This window comes from Grammomys surdaster, unplaced genomic scaffold, assembly GCF_004785775.1.
Source record: "Grammomys surdaster isolate TR1022 unplaced genomic scaffold, NIH_TR_1.0 65, whole genome shotgun sequence".
NCBI classification, from domain to species: Eukaryota; Metazoa; Chordata; class Mammalia; order Rodentia; family Muridae; genus Grammomys; species Grammomys surdaster.
The window spans coordinates 16384069-16410349 of record NW_021604567.1 but is presented as its reverse complement, the minus strand read 5'-3'; the positions used below and the strand labels follow the sequence as shown (position 1 = coordinate 16410349).

Genomic DNA, 26281 nt, shown 5'->3' with positions numbered 1-26281 from the left:
TACACACAGACACACATATACACACAGACACACATATACACACAGACACACATATACACACAGATACACATATACACACAGACACACAGATGTACACACAGACACACACACAGACACACATATACACACAGACACACATATACACACAGACACACACACATACAGATACACGCACACACGTGCACACAGATATGCACACACACACACACACACACGAATGGGTCATCTTTGAAAAGAATTTCTAGTGTACTCGATGATAAAAAGTGGTATTTTCCTACTTAACATTTCCAGAGAACTATGTAACAAAATTATTAGAAATATTTATGGTTTGCTACCAAAATTAACCGCTGCTGCTGCTTTGTAAGTTTCTCTTTAATTTTCTTTCTAAATTATAAATGCTTAAAGAATTTAAACTATTGTATTTGTCCTTTAGGAGTTTCATGCATGTGTACAGAATATTTTGATCTTACCCATTTCTGGCTTTTCACCTCCAGCTTATTCTGGACTTCGTGGACCTTACATGTGTCCTCTCCTGCCCCAACTTCATGTCTCCTTTTCAAGATATGTTTTAAAAAGTAGCTCATTGATTCCATTTAATGCTGCCCGTAGACAGACAGGCATCGGGCATCCCCTGGGCACTGTCTGTGTCAGACAATTCACTGTTACTGTTCCACTGGGGGAAAATGGATCAAGATGGGAAATCTTGTTGATTTTTTTTTCAAACAATATTATCTTTTGTCCCCTTTGTGTTCTTGATAGATGTTTTCTGTGTAGAGCATACACATTCCATAAAATAGCCTTCCTGTCACAGTTAGTACTAAGAACTTCTTTCATACAGTACTAAGCAGAATATCATAATTGCTAAAGGTTTTATATTATATAACACAGTGTGTGCGTGGGCACGCAAGGAAAAAATGAATTTTATTTCTTTTCTGTAACAACAACAAATACAGAAGGTGTGAAGGAAGGAGGGAGAGAGAGAGGGAAAGAGGGAGGAACAGATTGTTATAACAGTATTAAAACTAAGCAAAAAGAAAACAAAGGAAAGGGAAAAATACACAAATGTGCAGGCATAAATATAACAAATGTGTTAATACGTATGAGTGCCGAGAATGTTATCACTGATGAGTGATCCCGTTTGGAACTTTACTGAGCAAGTACAAGACACTACACTTTCCAGGACTAAAAACAGAGAACAATCCCTGTCCTAAGGGGATGGACTCTCCGTTGTAGCCACAGGCCATGGAAGTCAGGACACTGAGGTTGGAAAAGAAGAGACCAGTGCCCAGGCATGAGCAGAGATTGCTCAGGTTGAGCGGCAGCCACATGTGGGTAATGCTTGTGCTTGATGCTAAAACCCAGCTTTCTGAGTTCCAGGTCAGGTAGCCTGACAGCACCTTGGGGTTGTCTCTGTAACAGGCTAAAATAAAATTCTTGGGTTTGTCACAGTTGTAGTTCATGGTATGCTCGTCCATCAGGACAAACATCTATCCCATGTCTCTCCCTTAACCCTGTCAGCCATCTCGAATGCATCTACCTCTCATCCCTAGGCCATACCTTTCCATCACCCCTGTCCTTACCTAAGCCTTTAGCATCCTCCTAACAGTCACAGGCCTTGTATCAGATCTCTTTTTCATCCGCTCTCCACAGTGTGGATAAATTAATGTGGCCGATTCTCTTATCCTAACCCTTTCTCCTCCTGAACCTGCTTTTTCCAGCTGTAAGAGATTTCTGATAATTTCCAGAATATTCTGAGCTTTCTAAAAAATATATATATATATATTATATATATATATGTGTGTGTGTGTGTGTGTGTGTGTGATATGTGTGAACATGTATGCACATTCACGTGTGTGGGTATATATGTGGTCATACGTGCACTGCCTGTGTTGGCACACGTTGATAATGAGTCTCCCTCCCTCAGTCACTGTCCAGTTTATTTACTGAGGCAGGATATCATGCTGAACCTGGAACTTGGTGATATGGTCAGTTAGTCTGGGCAGCTGGCTTGCCCAAGGGACCCACTGTCACCAGTCCCTGTGTGCAGCCACCTGCTCAGCTGTCATTTGGTGCTGCATATCTGAACTCTGGTCCTCACTCTTGTGTGTATGTGCTTTAACTGCTGATCTTTCTAGCTTCATCCTGGTCTTTTTTGGGGGACGGGTGTGTTCTTTTAAGGCTTCCTTAAAAGAAAGCCTTCCTTTTAAGCCCTTTTAAAGGGCTACCTGAGCAAAACAAGCCCAGTCAGGACAACTTCCCTGTCTGTTAGCTGAAAGTCAGCGGCTGTGGGCTTTAACTATGCCTGCGCTGTCCCCTCGCTTTTGCTGAATTCAGCTAGAAGCACATCATAGAGGTCCCACAAAGCCAAGGCTGGGCAGTGCACAGTGTGTGCACACACTCATGCCCGGCAGGTTATGCTGCTCCTCTGTCTGCCCATTCAGCTGTTTAGAAGCTGTTTGCTTCTCTGTCTCACTCGTACCTTAACAAAGAGGTGAATTCAACCAAATGCGGTCATCCCCGCCTGAGACCTATTAATTATTCCACATGATTGGTGCCTACCTGTCCCACAGGGCACATACTGTGTTTCTCTGTTTAAGGGACGTTGCCTGTGCCAGCATGTTATTGCTTTACCTAGGTTCTTGGCAGCCTTTTTTTTCTTTTTAAAATAACATTGGTAGGAGTTCAAAGGGAGTCACACATAAACCATGATGTGACCTTCTGACCCAGCCTGAGAGCCCCAGAGGCACATTATGGACACACAGTGACAGAGCAGGCTGGTGTTATGAGCGAGGCCGCAGAGGACAGCAGAGAGCTTGAAGTGATAGATCTCAGTCTGTCTGTCTGTCCGCCTCTCTCTCTCTCTCTCTCTCTCTCTCTCTCTCTCTCTCTCTCTCACACACACACACACACACACACATACACACATACACACAGGCTTAAGGATCTCCATCTGTCTGTCTGTCTCCCTCTCTCTCACAAACACACGCACAAGTACACACAGGCACAAGGATCTCGATCTGTCTGTATGTCTTTTACACGCACACACACACACACACACACACACACACACACATGCAAGGATCTCGATCTGTCTGTCTCTGTCTTTCTCACTCTCTCACACACAGGCACAAGGACTGCATGCTTCATGAGCATCTGTCTTGCTTAATCTCTCAGAATCCCCCCTCATACTCTTGTCCGTTCCTTTGTCACCTGCTCTTCACTCCGCTGTCACAATGATGTCACCCCTTGATTTGTTTTCCTGGGTTCCCTTGCTTCTTGAGGGTTGGCAAAACTCCTCAGTTCAGTGTCCTGGCCCAAACCTAAATCTCCACCCAAAACCCTGAGCATCTTTACTAGAATTTCTTCCTGGCTTTTTTTTTTTTTTTTAGAAGGAGGAATATGTTCTTCCAACCATCTAGAAGTATTGAGAATGTTTGGGTTTGTTCTGTCTTGAGACAAGATCTTACTATATAGTCCTAGCTGTCTTAAGAGGACCCAAGTTCAGTTCCCAGCTTCTGTATCAGGCTACTTAAGACAGCTCTGGACATCTCTGGCCTATTTAGATACATGCATGCATGTGCACATACCCACATGTGCAGACACGTTTGCAACTAGTTACAATTAAATCTTCTACATGAACAGACAAGCACATTAGGAAGTGCCTATATGGATACTCACACCCTCACAGCAGACAGATGCCTCCCCTGGTTCCAGCAGCCTGCCCTCTCTCTCCACATTAGGCATTAGATGCACACTACCCTGAGTACCATTCCCAAGCTGGCTTTTGTTTTCTTTTGTCTTTCTTTGCTACTCTGTTTTGGCAACTACTAAAATTGCCTTAACAGGGCATTCACCAAATTATCAGAAGCAAATTCTTCCTGAGTTCTTTTTTATCCAGGATTTAATCTCCCTTGGCATTAAGTTTCCATGTGATTTTTTGTGCCATTGTGGTGAAATCCATGGCAAAAGCAGCTTGGGGATGGGCTACCACCAGCTCACAGTTTGAGGGTCCAGCCTACCACTGTGGGGAAGTCAGGGAAGCAAGAGCTCCCTACAGTTCATTATACCACACCTCACAGTCAAGAGAAAAGGAAACAGATGCCGGTACTCAGGTCCCCTCCCCCTTCTTAGTCCAGGACCTAGTCCACAGGATGGGGCCACCCACGTTCAAGGTGGGTCTTCCCACTTGAATGGACCTCATTTAGAAAATTCCTCACAGACAAGCTTGGAAGTTTGTTTCCATGGTGATTCAAAAATCTCATTAAGTTGACAAGATTAACCATTATCACATGGGCTGAGGGGTTGGCTCAGCAATTAAAGAGCTTGCCACACAAACAAGAGGACAGGGGGTCAGTTACCTAGGACCCATGTAAATGCTTAGTGGACGTGGCAGCCCATCGTGATTTCAATCTCGGAAGGCAGTTCAGGGTTGGACCGAGGAACTCTGACTGCATAAGGTAAGGAGTGATGTTGGAAGACTCCGGTATCAACCTTGTCCCCCACATGGACATGGCACACACCCGTGTGTACTTAGATGACTGTGCACCCACACACATAACACACCCAGACTATGCACATACAGGAAAAAGAATAAAAAGAGATTAACCCTCGTAGTCTCTAAAGATGCTTTCCCTCCTCCGATTCGTTCCTCTCTTCTTCTCCCTCTTCCTGAAGCTCCTTCCTGTATAGACCAGGGATTGTGCTGACTGCTGGGAATGTAAACTGAACCAAGTGACCTCTCAGGCTTGTGGCTGCCAAAACTAGAGTGTTAACATGTGGACATGAGGCCGGGGCACATCATGGAGGTGACACCAGCACTCTGAGAGAGACACCTTTATCCTTGTTCTCGAAGCAGCTGTATATTATTTTATAGAACGTGCTCCAGTTGACTCAACTACCCACCCCATCAGCTTTCTCTCTCAGATTATACACTCCCCGGAAGAGGGGAGGTCTAGCACAGCCAGGGCCTTGACATGTACTGATGGAAGATTTTCTGAGTTACTTGTGAACAGAGACCACATAAAACCAGCAGAACAGTTAAGCACATAAGATCTGAAAGAAGAAAACATCCTCCACGCAGCTTGCAGACTAACGCGCTCCCCCGGCTGTTTCCCCAGCTCCTGTCCCACATAGAACAGCTTCGGAGCTCAATGATGAAAGATTTAAGTGCAGACAATGTCTTCTACAAGAGGCGGGTAGAAGAGTTAGGCCAGAAACTGCAGGAGCAGAACGAACTGATCATCAGTCAGAAGCAGCAGGTACGGCTGGCGGGGCGGGCGTCTGCACTGAGGGCCTCTGAGTAGCCTGATTACTCTAAGAACGCAGAGGTTTGGGTTATGTCGTCTGAAGTTGGAAACGACAAAAGTGGACTGTTTGCTCCCTGTGACCTGTGACTGCTTGCAGGAGTGAATGGGTTAAAATAAATTGCTCCCACAGCTGCTACAGACACAGAGACACTTCAGATACAAATCTGAAGGTAGCCAAGACTTCTACTGTGATCACTTGGAGAAGCAGCCTGATCCACATGTGTGACTCTCCTGCAACTCTCCCCTCTCATAGGAAGCATGCATTGGGGTGACTTAGCGAGAGGGGTGATTTACCGGCGGTCGTATCTGGTTGCGATCAGTCTGTCCCCCGAACTGCTAGCAGACTGTTTTATGTTTTGCAGATCAGAGAATTTGCCAGTAAACCATACAGCAATGTCAGCGAGCTAAAAGGTGAGTGGTCTTGTTGGCAGCGCCCAAGCCAAAGTGGCTTCCCTGACAGCCTCGGGCACTGAGCATCTGGGCCTGTGATTTATGTCTACTAAGGTAGCGTGCTACTCCATGTTTTAATCTGGGATATCTGTCCTTTTGCTGTTTGAATATTTGAGACAGATGTCTTGCCGTAACCCAGAAAGTTAAAGAATTAAAATCTAAACTCTAATTTAAAATTTATATATTAGTCAGTCGTCAATTATGTGCAATTATGTTCTGGTTAATAGTCTTTTGACTCTTTAAAAAGTTTTTAAATTGTTGTATGTATATGATTGTTTTACATGTGTGTGTGTATGTGCACCATGTGTGCACAGTACCTGCAGGGGCCATAAGGGGGCGACACATCCCCCAGAACTGGATGTTTGTGTGCTGCTATGTGTGTGCTGGAAACTAAACAAACTCAGTTCCTCTGCAAGAGTAGCAGATGCCCCTAACCACTAAGCCACCTTCCCAGTCCTGCCCTTGATCTCTTGAATTATATACGTAAGACAGAGTTAGAAACACGGTTCTTAGAAAGAGTTTGAGCTGAGCCCCTGTCCCTGGCACTTCTGGCTTTTTGTGAGTCTGTATTCAGTTTCCTCATCTCTAATGGAGGAAATAGAATAGTAACTGAACTAAAGCCTTACTAAAGCCTTATTGCAAGGATTAAATGGAGTAACTCAGGAAGTACACTGAGTTACACACCTATCAGGACTGACATTAAACACTTAATTCTGAAATACTACAAAGACTGGCTGCATCCCCTCCGTGTCGTGGTTTAGGGTAATAGCTTGACTCTAAGCATGGCGGCAGTACTCACAACTTACAGGCTGGAGCAGCATGTCCTGTCAGGCACAGTCTAGATCAGAAGGGAGAATGGATCTAAAAGTCAGACTTGTGCCGACGCTTCCTCCAGAGACCTCGGCCTGGCCCCTGCGTGCCTCTGATTGCTTAAGAATTCTCTCTTGTGTGGGAGACACTGGCGAGGGTTTGGCAATGGGATGCGAATCTTCTTCCGTCTTTGTATGAGATAAATGTTTGGCAAGCAAAACCAAAAACACTTGGGAGGGGTCGAGTTCGTGGTTTCCTTTAACTTCACTTAGGATATCGAGAGCTGAGGTGATAAGAAATATAAATTAATGCTCCTTTAGATATGAATGATTGACTAGGAGTCATGGGGGGGGAATAAATGAACTGTGAAAGAATTTGAGTCAGGCTGGGCATGGTGGTGAACCCTTTAATCCCAGCATTCAGGAGGCAGAGCCAGGCGATCTCTGATGTCTGTGAGTTCGAGGCCACCCTGCTCTCTAGAGGGAGCTCCAGGACAGCCAGAGCTACACAGGATTGAGGGTAACCGTTGCTCGGTTGTGCTCTTCCGATTGTGCAGTTTTCATTTTGAACTTCCATTTCTGTAATTCCAGGGACTCCTTTAACCCGACAAACACTGGAACCTAAGTCAGCTCCACTGACTGCACCCAGTAAGTGTCTGTGGGGGTCAGCGGAGGGTCGGGGGTCAGCGGAGGGTCGGGGGTCAGTGGAGGGTCGGGGGTCAGCGGAGGGTCGGGGGTCAGCGGAGGGTCGGGGGCTAAGCTACCTTCCTGCTCATTTTTACTTATTTAATTTTTGAGAGCTCTTTCTTTGAGAAGCAATGTACTTGGTGATGAACAGTGATTCCTTTTCACCCCAAGCTTTGACTGAGAACCCTGCGATTTGCAATCCTGTGACTTAGGTTAGTTATACCTGTCACGTGGCAGTTTGATTTATAAAGGAAGGAGTGAAAATTTTGGCATCCCATACATTCACATTTTGGGACTTCCCAAAGCAACCTTGGAAGGGCGTGGCCACTAGCCACGCCATACCATGTGGCTGAGATCGACAGCGAGGAGTTTAGCAGATCCCCCTGTCCTTACTTGTGATTGGCATGGGCAACTGATCTAGAACCTGGATTTTTCCAGATGCAGTTGTAAACCAACAAGATCAAATCTTGGGAGATGACAGTAAAACCCTTGCTATGCATTCATGAGGACCGGCCTTTGATCCCCACTACTCAGGAACAAGCTGGGCACAGTGTAGCACGTGCCTGTAATCCCTACACGGGAGTCTCTGGGGCTTGTTAGCTAGCCAGTCCAGTCAAAGCTGCAAGCTCTAGGTTCAGTCAGAGATCCTGTCTTAAAAGACACACTGGATAGCCAGGTAATCCCAGCAGTCAAGGGACAGAAGTAGGTGGATCTCTGAGTTCAAGGCCAGCCAGGTCTGTGAAGTGAGTCCCCGGACAGCCAGGACTACATAGAGAGACCCTGTCTGAAAAACAAACAAAAGCTGGAAAGATAGCTCAGAGGCTCAGAGCAGTTACAAAGATTAGAGCTCAGATCCTAGGACCCACAATTAATTAATTAACTAAGTAATTAATTTGGAGTCCAATTGAGGAAGCCACCTGCCATTGACCTCCACATAACAGGTGCACACGCACACTCACACACTCACGCAGACACACTCACACATTTAGACGCGTGCATACACACAAAGATGTGACCTTTTCACACTTCTTTTGCAGTGATAGTGAAACAATTTACATCTTTTAATCTCTGTTCAGGAAAGAGAGAAGAAGGAAAGGACATTGGGTAGAGGAAGTCAGAGCAGGTCATGTTTGTGAACAACAGTTCAAGGTGCTGTGTGTACGGGGTCTGGGGCACTAGTGGGCTCAGGACTGAGGCTGGGCACAGAGCTGACCCCACTCCCGTGGGCCAGGCGCCAGGAGAGGGCTGTGCGGTGACTGTAGCATTTTTATTTCTGGGCATCTTTAGGGGTTTGGCTAACAGTTTTCACCAGTTAGTCTTGGGGGGGGTAATGAGGGGGCTTCTCTTATGAAACCGCTGTTGTCCCCTAATGTTGAGATTGGAATGTCGTGAGAGATGGACTTAACTTAGGAAATAAAGAGAATGCACACTTCAGGGAAGGATGGAACGTTAAAAGACTGAGTTGAACAATAAACAAAGGAAATACCACCAAGCACACAAACAGAAAAGTAAAAATAACAGCAAAGTGTGTTTGGAGTGATTTTTCTCCAAATGGAGCATCCAGACAGCCTGAGTCAGGCAGCCAGGTCTAACGGGATATGAGAAGTCAGTTATTAAGAGCTTGGTATAGTAACGAATTTTTTTCTTCAAATTTTCAAATAGTTCTATCTTTTAAAATACATAGAGTGTTTGTATGGTTGGGTGTGTGTAATTTATTTAAAGAAGTATATGTTAAATCTCACTGATGGTCCGTAGGGTAAATTGATATCCCTGGGATGAGGAAAGCTGGGGAGTAGGTGGGTCCATAGACCATATGTAGAGGACCCTCAAGGGTGGCTTACTCATCCCTAATCCATCCTCCAGTTTGTGGAAAGATCTAAAAGTCCAAGAGTCTAGAGATGACAAGGGGAGTCTCCTTATGAGAGGAGCACAGGTACCCTAAAGTTTAAGATAAGAAAATCCAGATAACAAAGGAAAGGTAGATGTGATCTGATGCATCAATCTGATCCATTCCTGGCAAGATGGAAGCTCTCCAATGCCCAGCACAAGGCGGACGGATGTGGTCAAATCCATGGGCTGCTCTGTGATGCAGGCTGGGACAGATGCTCTTCCCCACTGCCTGCTGCCATCAGGGAGTGAAGTGTGTAGGTTAGCAAAAGCCTGGTGTGATCAGAGCAGACGTTGGTCATTCCAGACCTGTGACTGTCTTCCATCCTAAGGGAGGCGTTCTGTGGCCCATAGCGGCACGCTAGAAGATGCTCCGTTTTAACACAGTCACGTCCTTTGGCTTTAAAGCTGAAGTAATGTCGAGAGCCTCCCAGTGGGCTTTCCTGTAAAACGGATAGGTATTGGGATAGGAGCTATTTTATTTACAGGGCAAGATGCTCGTCCAAGACTCTACACCTGTGGTATAACACCACAGAGCCAGCTGTAGATGGTGAAACAGTGACCTCCGCCGTGTTTCAGTCGTTATTTACAAAGTAACGACAGGCTGATGTCTCGCACATTTGTAGCTGGCAGAACTTTTATGATGTACATCACACAAGTTACAAATGAATCCAGAAGTCCTGCTTTCCAAGCTTCTCAGCATTTATGGACAGACAGGAGTGAACAGTATCATGGGTATTTATAATAAAGAAAAAAATGTAACTCTGCAGAGTCAACAAAGTTATGGCCGATATTTTTAAGGTAGGGTTGGAGTTAAAGGTGAACTAGAGAAAGAAATCACAAGCCACTAGGTGAGTTGTTCGATGGGGGCAAGGCGGCTATGTGGTTAGACACTTCAAGAGCTCTCAGGGACTGTGAAACCCTGGAAGAAAGGCTGAAGGATTTACCTTTTGGGGTCAATTTAAAAAGCACTCAGTGTTGACTAAGTCAGGTTTCCTCAGTCTGAAGCTGCATCCGAGTTAATAAGGCCTTCACATCTAGCTGCGGGCTTGGGATGGTTTTCAGAACTCACTGGGGATATTTTTTTTGCTTTTCTCCGAAGCTTTCTTCCAAAATGGAAACAACCTACATGGCCATCATATAATAGATGACCGGGGTCTGGTTAGACAGTGGGGTGTTACTTGACCATCAGAGAACAATGATATCGACATATTACACAGCAAAAACATGTGAACTGAAAGAAGCCAGAACATAGCGTGTACTTCTGTATGTGTGAAATGTTCAGACGTCACAGACACACAGGGGACAGTCATTGTCGCCAGGAGCTGAAGAGATGGGTAGAAAAGCGGGTAGCAGTCACTGCCACTGTGAGAGAGACTAACAGAAATGTGAGACTGCTCCCAGGATAGCCAGGGATTATGCTCACATAGCCCTGTGAATATACCAAAATCTACACACACACACATACATACACAAACACACACACTCACTCACAAGTGCACACACACACAGAGCCACACACATACCACACTCACATGCACTCGCATATACACATGAACACACAGGCACACATGTGCACCCACTCATACACACAGGCACATGCACACACGCACACACACATGCACACTTAAGTGATTATTCCTCAGAAAAGTTATTTTTAAAGACTTGAGAATATACCTCAATGGCAGAGTGCTTAACTAGCATGCACAAGGCCCTGGGTTTTATCTGTGGCACCTCCAAGTAATACTTTAGAAAAACTTAGTAAAAATTAGGTTAGGCCTGCTGGTCAGTGTGTGCTGTTTGAGGTGTGTGCTTCCTGTGGGCTGTCGGCATCTTTTTGGAGAGTGTGTGGCCATGCTCTCGGTCAGATGCTTAAGCTGTGGTGACGGAACCAGTGAGCTTTCTCTTTTGTTCTGTTTCAGTGAGTGCCTCGGCCACACAGAATCTGGATGCTACATCCAGCCTCACCATGGTACATGGTAGGTTTCAACAGCAGTCTCAATGTTTCATGTGCATTTTCCACCCAGAGTCAGATAATTCATTAACCCAGATTGCCAGTGGGTGTGCAATTATATAAAACAGGAAACACTAGCAACTACAAAGCAGTTATTAAAACTGCTGTCTTCACAGACAACATGTGACCAAAAAACCGGGACATACCGTCAAAGCCTGAAAGCATGCAGGGTGTGTGTGTTGCCGGACTTACTGACAGCAGTTTTAACTCCAGGACTTCATTTATTTATGATCCTTGAAGAAAGTGGTAGGACCAGAGGAAGAACAAGGTGGCTCGATACTAGACCAGCCAACCAGCACACGCCACAGGGCATATGCGCTTGTTTGTATAACTTTCAGCGTGGTAGCTAGTCACCTTTTTAAAATAAACAGTCTCAATGATTGGTCAGGAAAATGTAGAAAAAAGATAGAAACCAAGGGCAACAAACTGGACCAGGCCCCAGGTTGAAATCACTGCCAGAAACTGGTCCTCAGCCAGGACAATGGAGTCTTGCGATGACGCCCTGGTAGACGGACCGCTGTCTACAGCTGTGGTGATCCTCCTATTGCACTGGACTTCTTGGCGGTTTTATCCTCCACTCTCTGTGTTTTCCTGAGACTACCGCACGTTACAAAGGAACCAAGTCAAGAGGACCACCCTTTCCTGCCTCATCTACCTACCAGTGATCTAGAATCTAACTATTGCTGTCCTCCACTTGGGGTGGACCCTTTAAAAGAATAGTCATGAGTGGGGACATAGCTGAGGTGGCTCAGTAGATAGAGCACTTGCCATGCACTTGTGGGGATTAGAGTTTGGATCCCCAGAACCCACATCTGTAATCCCAGAGCTGCTGAGGTGAAATGGGAGACGGGGGAGTCCACAGAAACTCCCTGGACAGCAGCCCAAGGCCTGAAGCAGTCAAGAAGCGACTGCTTGAAAACAAGGAGGGAGATGAGGACTGAAACCCAGACTCTCCTCTGACCTCCTATGCATGCCATGCATTCACACCCACACTTACGCATGCACACACACATATATACACACACATGTACACACTCACATGATCATACACATGCACACCCATGAGCACACATATCACACACATATGCACACACACTCACACATATATGAACACACATGACATACACATACATATACACACAACACACATGAACACTCACACTTACACATACACATGCACACACATGAAAACCCATGTATACCCATGTACATAGACACATAGCACACATGAATATATGCACACATGCACACACAGAACACATGCACACACATGCACACACATACACACACACGGAAACACACATGAACACAAACATCACACACACAAGCATGTACACACAGAGAACACAAGAACACATACACAAGGACATACATGTGTGCACACACATGCACATACGACACACATGAGCATATGCACGCAGAACACATGAACACACACATGCACACACACATGAACATGTGCATATACACACAGCACACATGACCATATGCACACATGCACACACAGAACACATGGACACACACATGCATACACACACACACACATGCATACAAAATCATGCAGGAACTAGAGTGCCAATCAAAGTTTAAAAAGTATTTTTGAAAAGGCGTAGACATGAGCTGGGTGTGGTGGTTCATGACTGAAATGCCAGCATTTGGGAGACAGAATCTGGAGGGACATTGCAAGTTTAGGGCCAACGTGGTCTACACAGCAAGTTCTAGGCCAGACAAGACTACATAGGGAGCCTCTACTTCAAGCAAAAGAGTAGGCTTAAGTCCATGATGGAACTACATTAGAATGTTCACATCCATAAATACTGTGATCTATGCATATGGTCTTTGATAGTAATCCTTTAAACTATGACTGGCTCATGAAGAATGTATTGAATCACAGTATGAAATCGACATACTGGATTTTATTACTTATGGGAGTTTTTTTTCTCACACAGGATCTCTTTCTCATTTACACTAATAATAGATACAATGCATATTCTACAAGTTGGCTTAATATTGAAAATACAAGAAAATTATCTCAACTATACGTATAGTGTGTGTATAGTTAGTGTTTGGACAAGACAAAACTTAAATCAAAAGGGTATAGTCAGAAGAGCAAACCACCCAGAGTCTGGAGCACACCTGGCTCCTGTTCTAAACTAGGTGGGGACAGTGTCTTCTCCCCATTGGCTGAGGTCCCACTTCCTAGTCTTATTTGATTGGCTAGTCTTAAAAGAAATGCCAGGCAGGAGATGAAGAAAAAGGTTCAGACAGGACCTTTATGTAAATAAAGTTTTATTGGTTGGAGTGGGGATCAAAATATTTGCATAAAAATCTTACCAGGTGGGGGAGATAAAAAGATTTGAATTCCTTGTCCTAAGCTCAAGGTTTTTTAGTATTTTATAGAAAGGGCTCCTGTTCACTGTTTCTTGCAAACTCCTCTTCCTTTTGGATTCTTTCCCTCAAGCTCCTTTTTTGTCCTGTGTTGGAACTGCAGTAAGAAGAGAGTGCACATTAGCAGTAGCTAACTCAGTGAGGCCCCCAGTGGAAGGACTCAGTTATTCCGTCTATGTTAGTAGCATGGTTTAAGGTGAGCCTACCTTCGTAGGGGTACTCCCTTTCTGAGGTTCAAACTCTGGTTGCCTGCCCTCTGCACTCTGCCCTGACAAGGCCCATCATGGCTCCTTCCTGGCATCTTCTAAGATTAAAATGCTAGCCAGACCTGGCAAGGGGCCAACAGCCTGGGCTGGTAACAGTTAGCAGGGGGAGACTTGGCCAGAGGCCACTGATGTCCTCAGCTGACACTTCTGGTCTGCCGGCCACCACTGTGGCGGGGAAAGAAAAACATCGGCCATGTATCGATCCACACTAACGGTCCCTTTATCTTCCATCTCTTGTTCTGTCACATGATTTGCTAACTGCCTTGGACAGGGTTCTCTGGGACCCATTCCGAGGCGCAGACTTAAAGCTTGAATGCCTAGCATAAGGAGAGCAGGTTCAGGCAAAGGGATGTTGAGTTCACCCAGCTCAGTGCAGGCCTCAAAGATCCTGCCGCAAAGCCAATGGGTGCTCTAGAATAGACCGTCACTGAGGCCAGGAATGGCAAGGAATTATACTCAGGTGTCAGTCTCTGTCGGGTGTGGGATATGGACCACATTAAGGAGAGGATGAGCTGTCTGGTACACCGTCACAGAATTCACTGTGGACAGCATGGGCCAGCGTGGCCAGTACTTCTGTCCTGAGGGGGTCGAGGTGGATGTGGGAAACAAGATGGCTCACTAGCTTTTGACTTTGGTGCCCACACCGGAGATAAAGGCAGTGAATTCTGATTCTAAGGTGGTCAATAGGTTTACAGATGAATTAAGAGAACATTTCCCATCCACGGCTCTAAGATAAAGACCAGCCTGGGCTACATGAAAATGTGTGTGTGTGCGTGTGTGTGCATGTGTGCGTGTATGTGTATGTATATACATATATACACACACAGACACACACATTTTTTAAAAAAAAAATAGTATTTTTTGCGACTGGAGAATGTGCTGCCTCTGGCATTGTGACTAGATTGTCGTGTCAAAATGCCTAGACTATGAAATACACTTGATCGCCATTAGCCTGACTCACACACCAGCTGCTTAGGTGGACCCCATTGGGCAAAGTGTCCCCCTGTGAGGTTGCAGAACCATCACTTTTCCAAAGGTGACCGACACCTGATGGGTTCTACCTGCAGATGAGACTTTCAGATTGTTTATATGCTCCCAGTTCTCATGGTGTAGCTAGGACAGAGTCGTTACAGTACGAAGTTAAAAATGGGGACGTGGTTCTCAATCTGTCAGGATGGTACAACGCGTTTCCCCAAAGGCAGAAACATTTGCATTAGACGTCACAGTTCCTGTTTTGCGATTTTCAACAATATTTTATATCTTGGGATAGTGCTTGGGATAGGTGCGGCAATACTCAATTGTTGACTATGTGGCAGGTAATAGATTTTAGAATTCTAGTGTCTTATAGTTCTTATAGGGAAGAAAGATGGCGGCTTCCTCTCTGCGTACCACTGGCCCACACAGTACTGTAGAAGCAGGACTGGACCCTCTAAGTAAGACTGGCTTTGCTCTCTTCCAGGTGGCCATTCTTAGGTACAATTAGAAAGATAAGTCTTTAGAAGTGGCTGACATCTTGATTTGTTCCCTGAAAAACCTTCCGTACTCTTATTGACACTCTTGTTGTCTGAGGGTCTCACTATGTTGTCCAGGCTGGCCTCATGATCTAGCCTCAGCCTTTGAAACATAGGATCGATGCTTCTTGCTTGGAGAAGAGTAGTATGTAACTATGGGAATTCTCTAGCTGTCCCTTGTGCCGTTTGCCTTCCTTCCTATCACAGACCACCGGCAGCAACAGAGGTTCCCAGCAGCCTGTACATGCAAGACCAAGGCCAGATGTAACAACCTCAGGAACAAATGCAAACAAAGTCTGTCCTCGAGGAATTTGCAGTCTACAAAATAACCAAATACTTGCCATTGTGTTACAAGGGAACAGATAAACTGTGGTGGAAAGGGTTGTCAATCTTTGGCCATTTGAGTCAGGGAGGCAAAAATGAACGTATTGGAATGGCATCCTAGGTAAGGTAGACAATGGGCAGAAGAGGTAGCGGGCAAATGCTGGCTGTAGTAGTGGGGCACAGTTAATCACTTAGCTGAGCAAACAGCACACAGAAGAGACTCGAGGGAGATAACGTGGGTCCTGTTTATTCAAGGAGGACTAACCACCAGCCTCCACATGTCCATGTGTTTCTGTGTAGCCTTTGAATGTCCTTGAGAGGCTGGTCATGAAGGATTGGAGAGCTGGGTTATGGAGACAGTGGCTTGGCCAGATTATGTACAAAGAATCAAGTCTAGAAAGAGCAACTTAGGATATTGGTAACTGTGGATGTAACAGTCCTTCCCTAAAAGCTGGGGTTACTTACAGAAGCAAAAATGATTCAGGTGACTGCACCACCAAGGGCCACCCCAGCATGGGTGACAGCTCACAAAGGCCCAGAACCTGGAGCACAGTGTACACTCTGCAGGGAACTCTTCTTGTTGGAGAGAGTCATTTTCAAGTGACTGTTCTAGACTTCTGGGAAGTTCTGATGGTTTCTGCTTCTCCCAGGCAGCTGGTCTGGTCTCAGGATCTTTGTAGCTTGTCTTGTCTGAGAGTCTTCACAGCTTAACCCTGTCGGAGAGGGACTTTCAGCCTTTATTGCTTATTGTGGTAGGGAGGAGCCTATTGAGTCTTGGAGTAAATGCCATTCTGAAGGATAAGACAGAGTGAAATGGTCTTCACCTCCAAGGTGAAAGTAGGGTGTCGGGGTGGGGGAAGTGCTCTGTGGTCTCTGAGCTGCAAGTGGGTGAGCCACGTATCCATAAGCCAGCTTGACAGTTGCCCTTTGCCCCAGCACCTTCCCCATGTGTCATTTCCTCCCTTCCCAGGATTGACTGGTTTGATTGAGCTCCTGGCAGATGGCCTTGTGCAGGCGGATAGCATGTCCCTGGTAAAAGTCAATCAGAGATCGGATTTCCCAGTCTCCAACTCATGTCCTGGGGGAGATGGGACAGCTGTCTCCACTTCACCCTAGTCTTGAGCCCGTAGCCTCGTCCTGGGGCTCTCTAGGACAGATCTGCCCTCGCTTCACACTCCCGTCTTGCTAGCTCTTCCTCGTTGCCAGCTTCTCCTAGCCAACAGTGAAGAGTTCCGACAGGTGGCCAGGCCTAGGTGTGAGCTACGAAGGTCTAAAGCATCCCTCTTGGAAGATCTGGCTTCTATTTAACTTTATCTCTGCTGTTGTAGTTTAGACAGATGGCTCATGGGAAAGAATTTTTGAAGTTGTGTCTCACGTGTCAGCAAGAGATAAATGAGTGAGAAATTTCAACTCAAGTCCTTAAAGTATATACTTTTAAGGTGATATTTGAAGTTAATTAGAAAATACCTAGAAATCGGAGAGTTCCTGAAAAAGCGACCAGTTGTTGCCAGACGTGGTGGATCGTGCTCACAACCCAACCATGTAGGAGGTGGAAGCAGGTTCAAGGTTCAAGGTCACTGTTCACTATACAGAGAGTTTAAGGCTAGCCTCGGTTATATAAGAGTCTTATCTTTAAAACTATTTTAAGAATGAATGAATAAATAATAAAATAAATAATAAAATGACTAAAATAATAAAATCAGAAGTCACTGCCTTAGTATTTTCCCAGTAGATCTTTGGTATTTAGGCAAAATATGTCGGTGGTTATGTGTATATAGTAGTTTGTATATAGTATAGCAATGTATGTCTGTATAAATTATTTGGAGGCAAACAAACCTATAACTCCACTTTTTCTTCATTGACAGAGCAAGTGTTCTCTTCACATATACTGGAACCAATAGAAGAACTTTCTTCAGAGGAGGAAAAAGGTAACAAGGCTTTGGCGTTTACTTATTTACTCAGATCTGGACCTTGGAAGTACACGTCTGTGCTGTACAGCACGCCATACCGAAAGCAAGAGCGACATTTTGATGTCGATTGTATTTTTGATCTGTGTCATATACAGCATTTTGTCATCTTGTTCCCCTAACATTCCTGTATCTTCTGCTTTATTGAGTTTATTTATGCAGGTAAGCTAATGAGAAATTTCTTATGTCAGGAAACTTAAAAGCAAAAATCCTCAAGTTCAGTACAGATACTCTCCGACCGGATGATAAAGGGACTCGTGTATTGTATACCTGATGACTTGAAACCATTTGTGCCACAGTGGCTTCTCACAGTGTTAGTATGAAATGAATGAGTAAAGTTTCCATTTCCAAATTACTGTTTCTGCCAGTGCTGGGGATAGAAATCAGAACTTGCACATGGTAGACAAGGGTTCTACTTGGGAGCCTTAGCGCTGGCCGCCTAGTTACTCTTAATGTCAACGATGAAAACAGGATGTAAGCATTGGGTACGAAATAGAGAAAATACTATCCACAGTGTGCGACATGGGAGCTGATAAATTATTTTTGCTTACATATTTCTTTTGGCATTCCTAAAAGTTACTTCTGTATTTTTTTTAAAGTTTATGAGAAATCTGTTTTTGAGGCAGGATTTCATGTATTCCAGCTGTGCTTGAAGTCTCCCTCCTCCCCTCCCCCTCCCTTTCTCCCAAGTGAGATGACCACAGGTGTCTGCTGTAAACACTCAGGCTTCTTTTGAGAGTTTGTTTTTGTTTTGATTTTGTCTTTGTTTTTTCTTTCTAGATAGGGTTTCATTGTGTAGCCCTGGCTCAATAAGGGAGGTGAAAAATAAGTATTCCAATATGTAAAGTTTGAAAAATGTCCTATTTTTGTTTATTTGTAAGTGTGTGTGTGTGTGTGTGTGTGTGTGTGAGTGCCATGCTTGCAGAGGCCAGAAGAGGGCGATGGAGTCTCTTGGAGGGAGAGTTACAAGCAGTAATCTGAACTCAGAACCTTTGGAAAAGCCATGTGTGCTCATAACTGCTGAGCCATCTCTTCAGCCACAATATGTAAAATGTTAGTATTCTTATAACTCCTGTTGCTTGCTTGGATTTTACCACTTTTTCTTATTTTTATAAAGCTACAAATACAAACTGAAGATTGACTAAACCAGTCCTATTCATCCTATCTACATGATACATATTCTTATGTCCTGGTATTACCATGTTAAACATTGACACTTTTAAAAAATATGTGTTTTAATGAGGTATATTTTCAGGTATCTTTACTAGTTGCCTGTAACTTTTATTTTTGTTTTGTTTTTTGAGACAGGGTTTCTCTGTATGGCCCTGGCTGTCCTGGAACTCTGTAGACCAGGCTGGCCTGAAACTCAGAAATCTGCCTGCCTCTGCCTCCCAAGTGCTGGGATTAAAGGCGTGCGCCACCACCGCCCGGCGCCTGTAACTTTCTATTTACTAGTTCCAGTAGTAGCACCGAGATTTGGGGAACCCTACCCTGGCCAACTAGACAGCAACCCTAGCAGTGTAGACATGCTATTGAGTGATGGTCTGGTCCTAGGACAGAGCTGGTTGTTGTTTGGTTGGGTGGTTGGGGTTTTGTTTCGTTATTGTTGGTTTTGCTTCTGTCTCTGCATGTATGTGTGTGGTTGCAGTTTTCTAAAGTATTGGCTGTGTACGTGTGTGTGTGTGTGTGTTAGTAAAGTTTTCTAAAGCATTGGCAGTTAATCAGCCTCACGAATGCTAAGAGTGTAAGACTTAAGGTGACCTCTGACTTGTAATAACATAATCACATATACTTTGATATTTCCTGCTGAGCGATCAAGAATAGCAAAGTAATAAAACTGTATCTTTATGCAGGATTTTTTGCTATTTAATATGCAAACTAATTTGGCTAATTTTGTTTTTAGTGAAACTTAATTAATAGGTGAACATTTTGGCTCATGCTTCTAATCTTACCATTCCATCATTGGCTTTGAGGCCAGCCTGGGCTACAGTAAGACCTTGCCTCAAAAAAAAAAAAAAAAGGAGAAAACCATTCATATGATTTAGTACTGGGATTAGATGTGTATCTGGAAAACATGTTAGGCAAAAGATATTTTGTGTAAGCTCTTCCACATCCCATATGCTAAGGCAGATGAGTTGTGGAAGATGGGGGTGTTTCTTGCAGCCAGCCTGAAAGAAGAACATGTCTTGCAGGCATGAGGCATGTGTTCAGTCCTTTTGAAAGAAATGAACCTACTTGGAGGTGGGAGCCCAGAATGTTTGCTAGCCTTCTCTCAGATCTGGCTGTGATCTGTTGTCACCTGACAGATACTGGCGCTCTTTAGTCAGGTCTTCAACTACCCTGGACAGACTGGCCCTCATGGTGAAGGGCCATTCCTTTAGGTTCTAGGCTCTCTTGAACTAGACATGTTTTCTGTGGGTGGTAAAGTCGACTAGAGGGAGCTGGAGCTCTAACCTCTTGGCCCTGTTCGGCTACTGTAAAGAGGAGGGATGGGGAGATTGGATGCGGAAAGCGGAAAGAGTATTACCTGGGCTTTTTGTTTGTTTGCTTCTTTGTTTAGCTTTTGTTTGTTTTAAATTATAGGTGGTTTCCCTTTCTAAGGCTTTTTTAACCTGTTTGTAGTTTTGGTAAAGTCTCTGAAAGGGGAGAATAAACAGCAAATTTGATGTGTACTTAGCATTCATTAAGTTATCTCCTTAAAACTTAAAGAAATTTTAAATAAATTGGACCTTTTCTCTTCATAAGATAAATTTTAACTAAACTGAGAGACGTTTTGGGAAATACTCCCACTGATAGAACATTAAATAAATATATTATACATACTTCTTAAGTCAATTAACTCTAATTTAGGTGAGCAATCAGGAGTCTTAGAAGTCACTGAAGTTCTGAGGCAGGCTTAAATGGTTACAGAAGCTAAGATACCTAGGCATTGTAAAACATCCAAGACCTTAAAATCTTTACAGATGTTTACTTTCTGCCTCAAAGTTGCATGTTTTTATTTTCCACTTGGAATGGGTTTGTATAATTCTCTCTAAATCTGTTTCTTCATAAAACCGTATTTCAGGTCGAGAAAATGAGCAGAAATTAAATAAAAAGACGTACTTAAGGAAAACATCGAGTACCAACCCGTCCCCTAAGGAGCTAAGGACTAACCTGGAGAAGGAGCTGGGGAATAAACTCAGGAGCTTTGGGATCAGCGCGGTAAGTCCTTCCCTCTCTGAATGTTTGCTTGTTAAGCTCCAGTTTCTAAGTCAGGACAGAACTCTGTCCGAATCTAGAGACTAGAGGCTAAGATGACTCAGGTTAGCAGAACCCTGGGTGGCATTTGCTAGAACCTGGTGTGTTTCAAAGACCTTAACAAATACAATCTTATTTATAAACAGGGATAAACCTTGGAGTAAATGGGATTATTATTTCTGTTTTATATGAAGATGAGGTAACTTGACAGGGTCACGTAGCTGGTAAGGAAGGAGCCAGAGTGTGTGTCTGCATGCTGTGTAGTATTCTGTGTCTTGCCTCCTTTGATGATGTTTCTTGTCTGTTTTGTGCACCAGCAGGTTGGTCTGTGTTTACTCTGCTGTAGCATCTGGTTGTATAAATACAGTGGAGTTTTAGCTCTTTTTCATGGTGGATGTGAGAGGTTTCTGTGTGGACAGACCCTGAGCTACTAAGTTTTGTACATGTCTTTTACTGTGAACATAGACCATCAAAATAGGCATTTTTTCCCCCTTGGAAGTATTTCTAGAAATGGCATTGCTGGGTAAAGAGGCAGCCGTGTGTAGCATTATAGCTGCGGCTGAATTGTTTTACCAAGTGTTCCGATGTACGCTCTCCCTAAACGGGCAGAAAGGCTCAGTCGACCCAAGTCTTCAGTCAATACTTAGTCAGTACTTAGTACTGCCAGCCTGTAATTTCCACGTAGACGCTCTATGTGGGTTTTTTAGCCCTGCTAGGGGGGAAAAATCAGAGACATCCGTATAGTGTCACAGTTCCTTTGCAGACACTCTTGAGACTAGATTTCTGTGTTTGCTGTTCCTGTGGGTTTTCTGGGTTTTGATTTTGATCAGAGCCTTATCTATGGTTTTTCTCCTAGTGCTTTGGAGACATTTTTGCTTGTTTGCTCTGTGTGCAAGTGTGCGTGTGCATATGTGTGTATGTGCACATGGTTGTTCAGAATTAGAAACGTTTGACTTTATTTCCAGTTGAAGGAGTTGAGCCCATTCGTTTGGAATCATGCTCTTATCATGTGGAAACCCTTGTGTGCGCCTGGATCCGCTTTGGCTCTTTGGTGGCTTACCCTTACCTACTCTTTATTCTCTTGCTGACTTTCGAGTCAGCTGACTCCACTTTATTCGCGCTGACTTGTTCATCGGAGCCTCACATCCTCCTGCCTCGATGGGTCATGCTTGCGTTACACTAGTCTTACTACTTCAAACATTTGGCAGTTCTCCCATCCCTCGTTCCTATTGAGCTTTAGAAAACCACTCCCACTTCTAGTTAGCCTTGGTTGGGATTCTGATGGAAACTGTTTGAAATTCTAGGTCTTTATTAGGAAAGACTGACAGCAGTATAGCATCAGACCCTCCCCTCTAAGTACAAGGTGTAGGAAGACAGACATTAACCCTGATAATCACAGAAAGTATAGGAAGTCATCGACCCTCTTAAGAGACCGGAAGACCTTGGGCAGGTCAGATGAAGGGCAGAGGACAGAGGAAATGTGGGCATGACACTTATCTCATGACAGACACTTCCCTCTTGGACAACGGTGTGGGGTCATGATGGGGAACACAGAAGAGAGGGGGGAGGTGAAGGGAGACTGGGGAGAGGATGCACTCATGAGTCATAGTACAGAACCAACCCTGTAAGTAAGAGTACCTTCCCTTCTTACTACGTCCCCATCAGCTGCAGAGGCCCTCGGTCACCTCTGTGATTACACTAACATGTCAGCTGTACAGGACATACACATAACCATACTGGACTCCCCTCTGCGGGGTGAGTGCTAGGTTTTCCAGGTTAGCATTCAGTTTCTGGGGTTTTTTTTGGCCTTCTCACACAAATCTTTATAGGATGGGCCTGTGGGACATGTGGCTATTTCTATCCTGCTGTCCCGTCTTTCTCACAAGGTGTCCTCATTGTCTGAGCATCTGGAAATGACTCATTGCCATATTTTTGTCTCCACCTTTCATGAGAGTGAAGCTGATCCCCGCCCCCTCCTGTGCAGGCCAGGGCCTCTGATGGCCTTTCTTATTGGGGTTCCTCTAGTCTTGGTGGCTTCATTTGCCACTTACCACTCAGCAGTCCATTGTGGCTTAACCAGCATAAACGGGCAACAGCTGTATTACAAGCTCCTTATAGAACCGGGAGAGTTTGTTCTATGCTACATTCCGTACCTAATGACCCTGGATCTCAGAAGAACAGAGTTAATGCTGACATATGTCTACAAACGGAAAACACCCAAGGATGATGACAACAGACTGACACAACACCTTATTCCTTCAGAACATCCAAGGTATTCCGTGCGAGATCTTGAATAGATCGCTTAAAGCCATGCAAGTAGCCAGACATGACCTAGCAAAACAAATGCCCGACATTCAGCAAATTCGAGAATCCCTTGAACATCAGCTGATCTGTAAGATGGAGGAGAAAGTGTCACTGTCTTCAGGTAAGCCCGCTGCTACCACCTGGCACTCCGCAACCACAAACGAGAGCTAAGCTCGACAGCCTTTTTGAAAGTTTAAATGTTTGCAAACCTTGGCATTGCTAGCTCTTCACTGTCTATACTTGACGTGCTGGGTCTGACTCCCGCGTTGGGGTGGATGAATACCTGTCATCTTGGTACTCAGAAGGGGAAGACAGGGAGAATGGGAGTTCAAAGTCATGCATGACTGTATAGCAGATTCATGCTGGCTGTATAGCCAGCCTGGGCTACAAGAGACCTGTCTCAAAAGAAAGGGGGGAAAAACAGTAATAATGAAGCCCTTGGTGTGGACCCCAGACCTGAGTGTCGCCTTGTTCTTTTCCGTGATACATGATAAATAACATGGGTCGTGCCATGTTATTTAGTCAGGCTTTTCACTTTACCATAAAGGCAGGGGAGACTCATGAAGGATGCTTCTCTTCCAGATAGGCACAATGTCCCTTCCATGACCACCTTTCCACCAGAAGAAGTACCCAAAGCAACCCTGCTTCCCCACAAAAGCAGACCGTTGGTCCGACAGAGGTCCGTGTTCACTGATAAAGTGGCTGTCCCAAAGTGAGTATTTTCAACCCTAAGAAAAATGGAAGTCTTGTTTGTCGTAGCCAAGTGAAGTTGCTGTAACAACACACCGTGGCCTGGAGCAGCGAAAGAAATGGAATTTGTTCTGGAGGCTGGAAGTTCAGAATCAGGGTGTCAGAGGTCCAGTTCTATTGTCAGAGGTATTGTCTCGTGTGTCCTCACACAGGGAACAGGCTCTGGTCTCATCCTCTCTTAAAGGCAGTGCCTTCGTTACTTATCAGTTGCCGTGACAGAGCACTACGACCAAAGCAACTTACAAAGAAAGCATTTGATTTGTGGCTCATGGTTCCAGAGAGTTAGAGTCAGAGACCATCACAGAGGGCAATATGGCGGCAACAGGCAGGCAGGGCGTTGGAGCGGTCACTGAGAGCTTGTCTACATCCCAGTCCACGAGCAGAAGGCTGAGAAAGCTAACTGAGAAGGGGTGGGTCGTTAAAACCTCACAGCCTGTCTCCCGTGACACACCTCCTGATCGTCCCCGTTTGCCGGCTGGGGACTAAGCAGTCAAACGTTTGAGCTTATGGGGGCCATTTTCATTTAAGCCGCCACAGGTGGCAATGCCATCACAGGGAGCCAACCCTGTGACTCCATTTGGTCCAGTTACCAAAGTCCTTGCCCCGGTGTCATCACACCGCAAGTCTAGTGCGTGACTACAAGCCTTGAGTCTGCAGCGATGAGTCACATTCCCTCATAGTTCCCGGTCTACAGATAGCCAAAGACAGTTTGTGTTTCCCCGTAGACGTTTGTCGCAACACTATCATCCACTTGTCTACCTTGTCTTCGTATTTATTTATTTATTTATTTATTTCTAGACTTAAGAAAAATACCAAAGAAAGTCATTTTCTCAGAAGGTTTCCGTCTACCAGGTGAGTTCCAGGAGAGGTACCAGGGCTGGATGGGCTGGATGTAAAGTTTTCGAGTGTTGCTCTCGTGGTGAAGTAGGGGCCCACTGTGGTTAAGGAAAGCCATGGTGACTATGCATCACGGTTACTTTCCGAGTCCCTTTTGGTTATCATTTGCGACATGCCTCCATTAGTCACCACATCACTCAGTAGCTTTTCCACATGACGGCATCCATTAACAAACAGGACCACCCCCAGTCATTCGGGTGCAGCCTTCCCACAGTCTAATTTCTTTCTTGTTTTTTATTTTTATTTTTTTTAATGTTTTTCGAGACAGGGTTTCTCTGTGTAGCCCTGGCTGTCCTGAAACTCACTCTGTAGACCAGGCTGGCCTCGAACTCAGAAATCCACCTGCCTCTGCCTCCCAACTGCTGGGATTAAAGGCCTGCGCCAACCACTGCCCAGCCCCCAGTGTCATTTCTTAATAAGCACATTTAGGTAGAGCGGACGGTGCTTTGGTGTCAGCTGGTTCTGGCACTCTGGCTCCTGTAATGGCCGGTGAGGATCTACACTGACTTCTGTTGAGGTCTCTTTGATGCTAAGAGTCTCTGTCTGCTCATCAGCTGATATCTGTAATGTAATTCTGTAATGTGCGACAGTGCTTTCTTTTTACATTTTTTTTGGGAGCATTGGTTTGTTTCTTAGGCAGGGTCTTACTATGTAGCTCTTGCTGACCTAGAATTCATTTTAACTATGTTGGCCTTAAAGTCACAGAGGTGTTCCTGCCTCTGCCTCCTATGTACTAGGGTAACTGGTGTTGGATACCATCCCTGGGTTAGGATCACTTTACAACTTAAATGAAAACATATAAAAGGGGCTTGGCACTTGTGGGCATCCAATAAATTACAGGGATGTTTCTGTTATTAGTTCTGAATAACACTCATGGTTCAATGCCATCATTGCCTGAGTCCAGAGATATCAACACCATAAAACCCCTCCTCTCTGGGTCCCATGAAGGAGTGATAAATACTGGTTCATCTTTTTATGAACATAACCTCATGGAAGGAGCTTTGTTTCATGGGACGTGTGGCCGAACCAACACGCACAGGCAGATGTGGTGTACAGAATTTAGACATTCTACAAATGTTCTTCAAATGGACAAACACTCTGAACTTATATTTCACTTCCAGATAGGGGCGGGAGGCCTCAAGTCAGAAGTAATGACATTAAAAACAACAACAACAACAACAACAAAAAAAAAAAAACAGAGTAGTGTAGGTGTAGGAATCTTTTTCAATCACTAAGAAGTGTTTTCCTTTGGCATTTAAGAGCTAAGACTCTCAAGACTGTGCACATTTGTCTTTAGGGGTTGAGACTATACATATCTGGGTTTAGGGGTTGGGACTATACACATCTGGGTTTAGGGGTTGGGACTATACACATCTGGGTCTAGGGGTTGGGACTGTACACATCTGGGTCTAGGGGTTGGGACTGTACACATCTGGGTCTAGGGGTTGGGACTGTACACATCTGGGTCTAGGGGTTGGGACTGT

General features: G+C 44.8%; 1 protein-coding gene across 6 annotated transcripts in view; it reads left to right on the top strand.

Moving 5' to 3' along the window:
- Nucleotides 1-26281, top strand: part of Dzip1 (DAZ interacting zinc finger protein 1) — a 50507-nt gene that overhangs the window by 15413 nt on the left and 8813 nt on the right. For 4 of the 6 annotated variants that reach the window (XM_028772325.1, XM_028772305.1, XM_028772316.1 and 1 more), the window contains exons 8-16: nucleotides 5118-5258; nucleotides 5669-5717; nucleotides 7157-7213; nucleotides 11062-11118; nucleotides 17508-17570; nucleotides 20674-20810; nucleotides 23109-23271; nucleotides 23733-23862; nucleotides 24699-24752. In XM_028772325.1, coding sequence (XP_028628158.1) covers nucleotides 5118-5258; nucleotides 5669-5717; nucleotides 7157-7213; nucleotides 11062-11118; nucleotides 17508-17570; nucleotides 20674-20810; nucleotides 23109-23271; nucleotides 23733-23862; nucleotides 24699-24752 — 851 coding nt within the window. The remainder of the gene's footprint in view (nucleotides 1-5117; nucleotides 5259-5668; nucleotides 5718-7156; nucleotides 7214-11061; nucleotides 11119-17507; nucleotides 17571-20673; nucleotides 20811-23108; nucleotides 23272-23732; nucleotides 23863-24698; nucleotides 24753-26281) is intronic. The other 2 variants (XM_028772344.1, XM_028772335.1) reach the window with 1 other exon arrangement.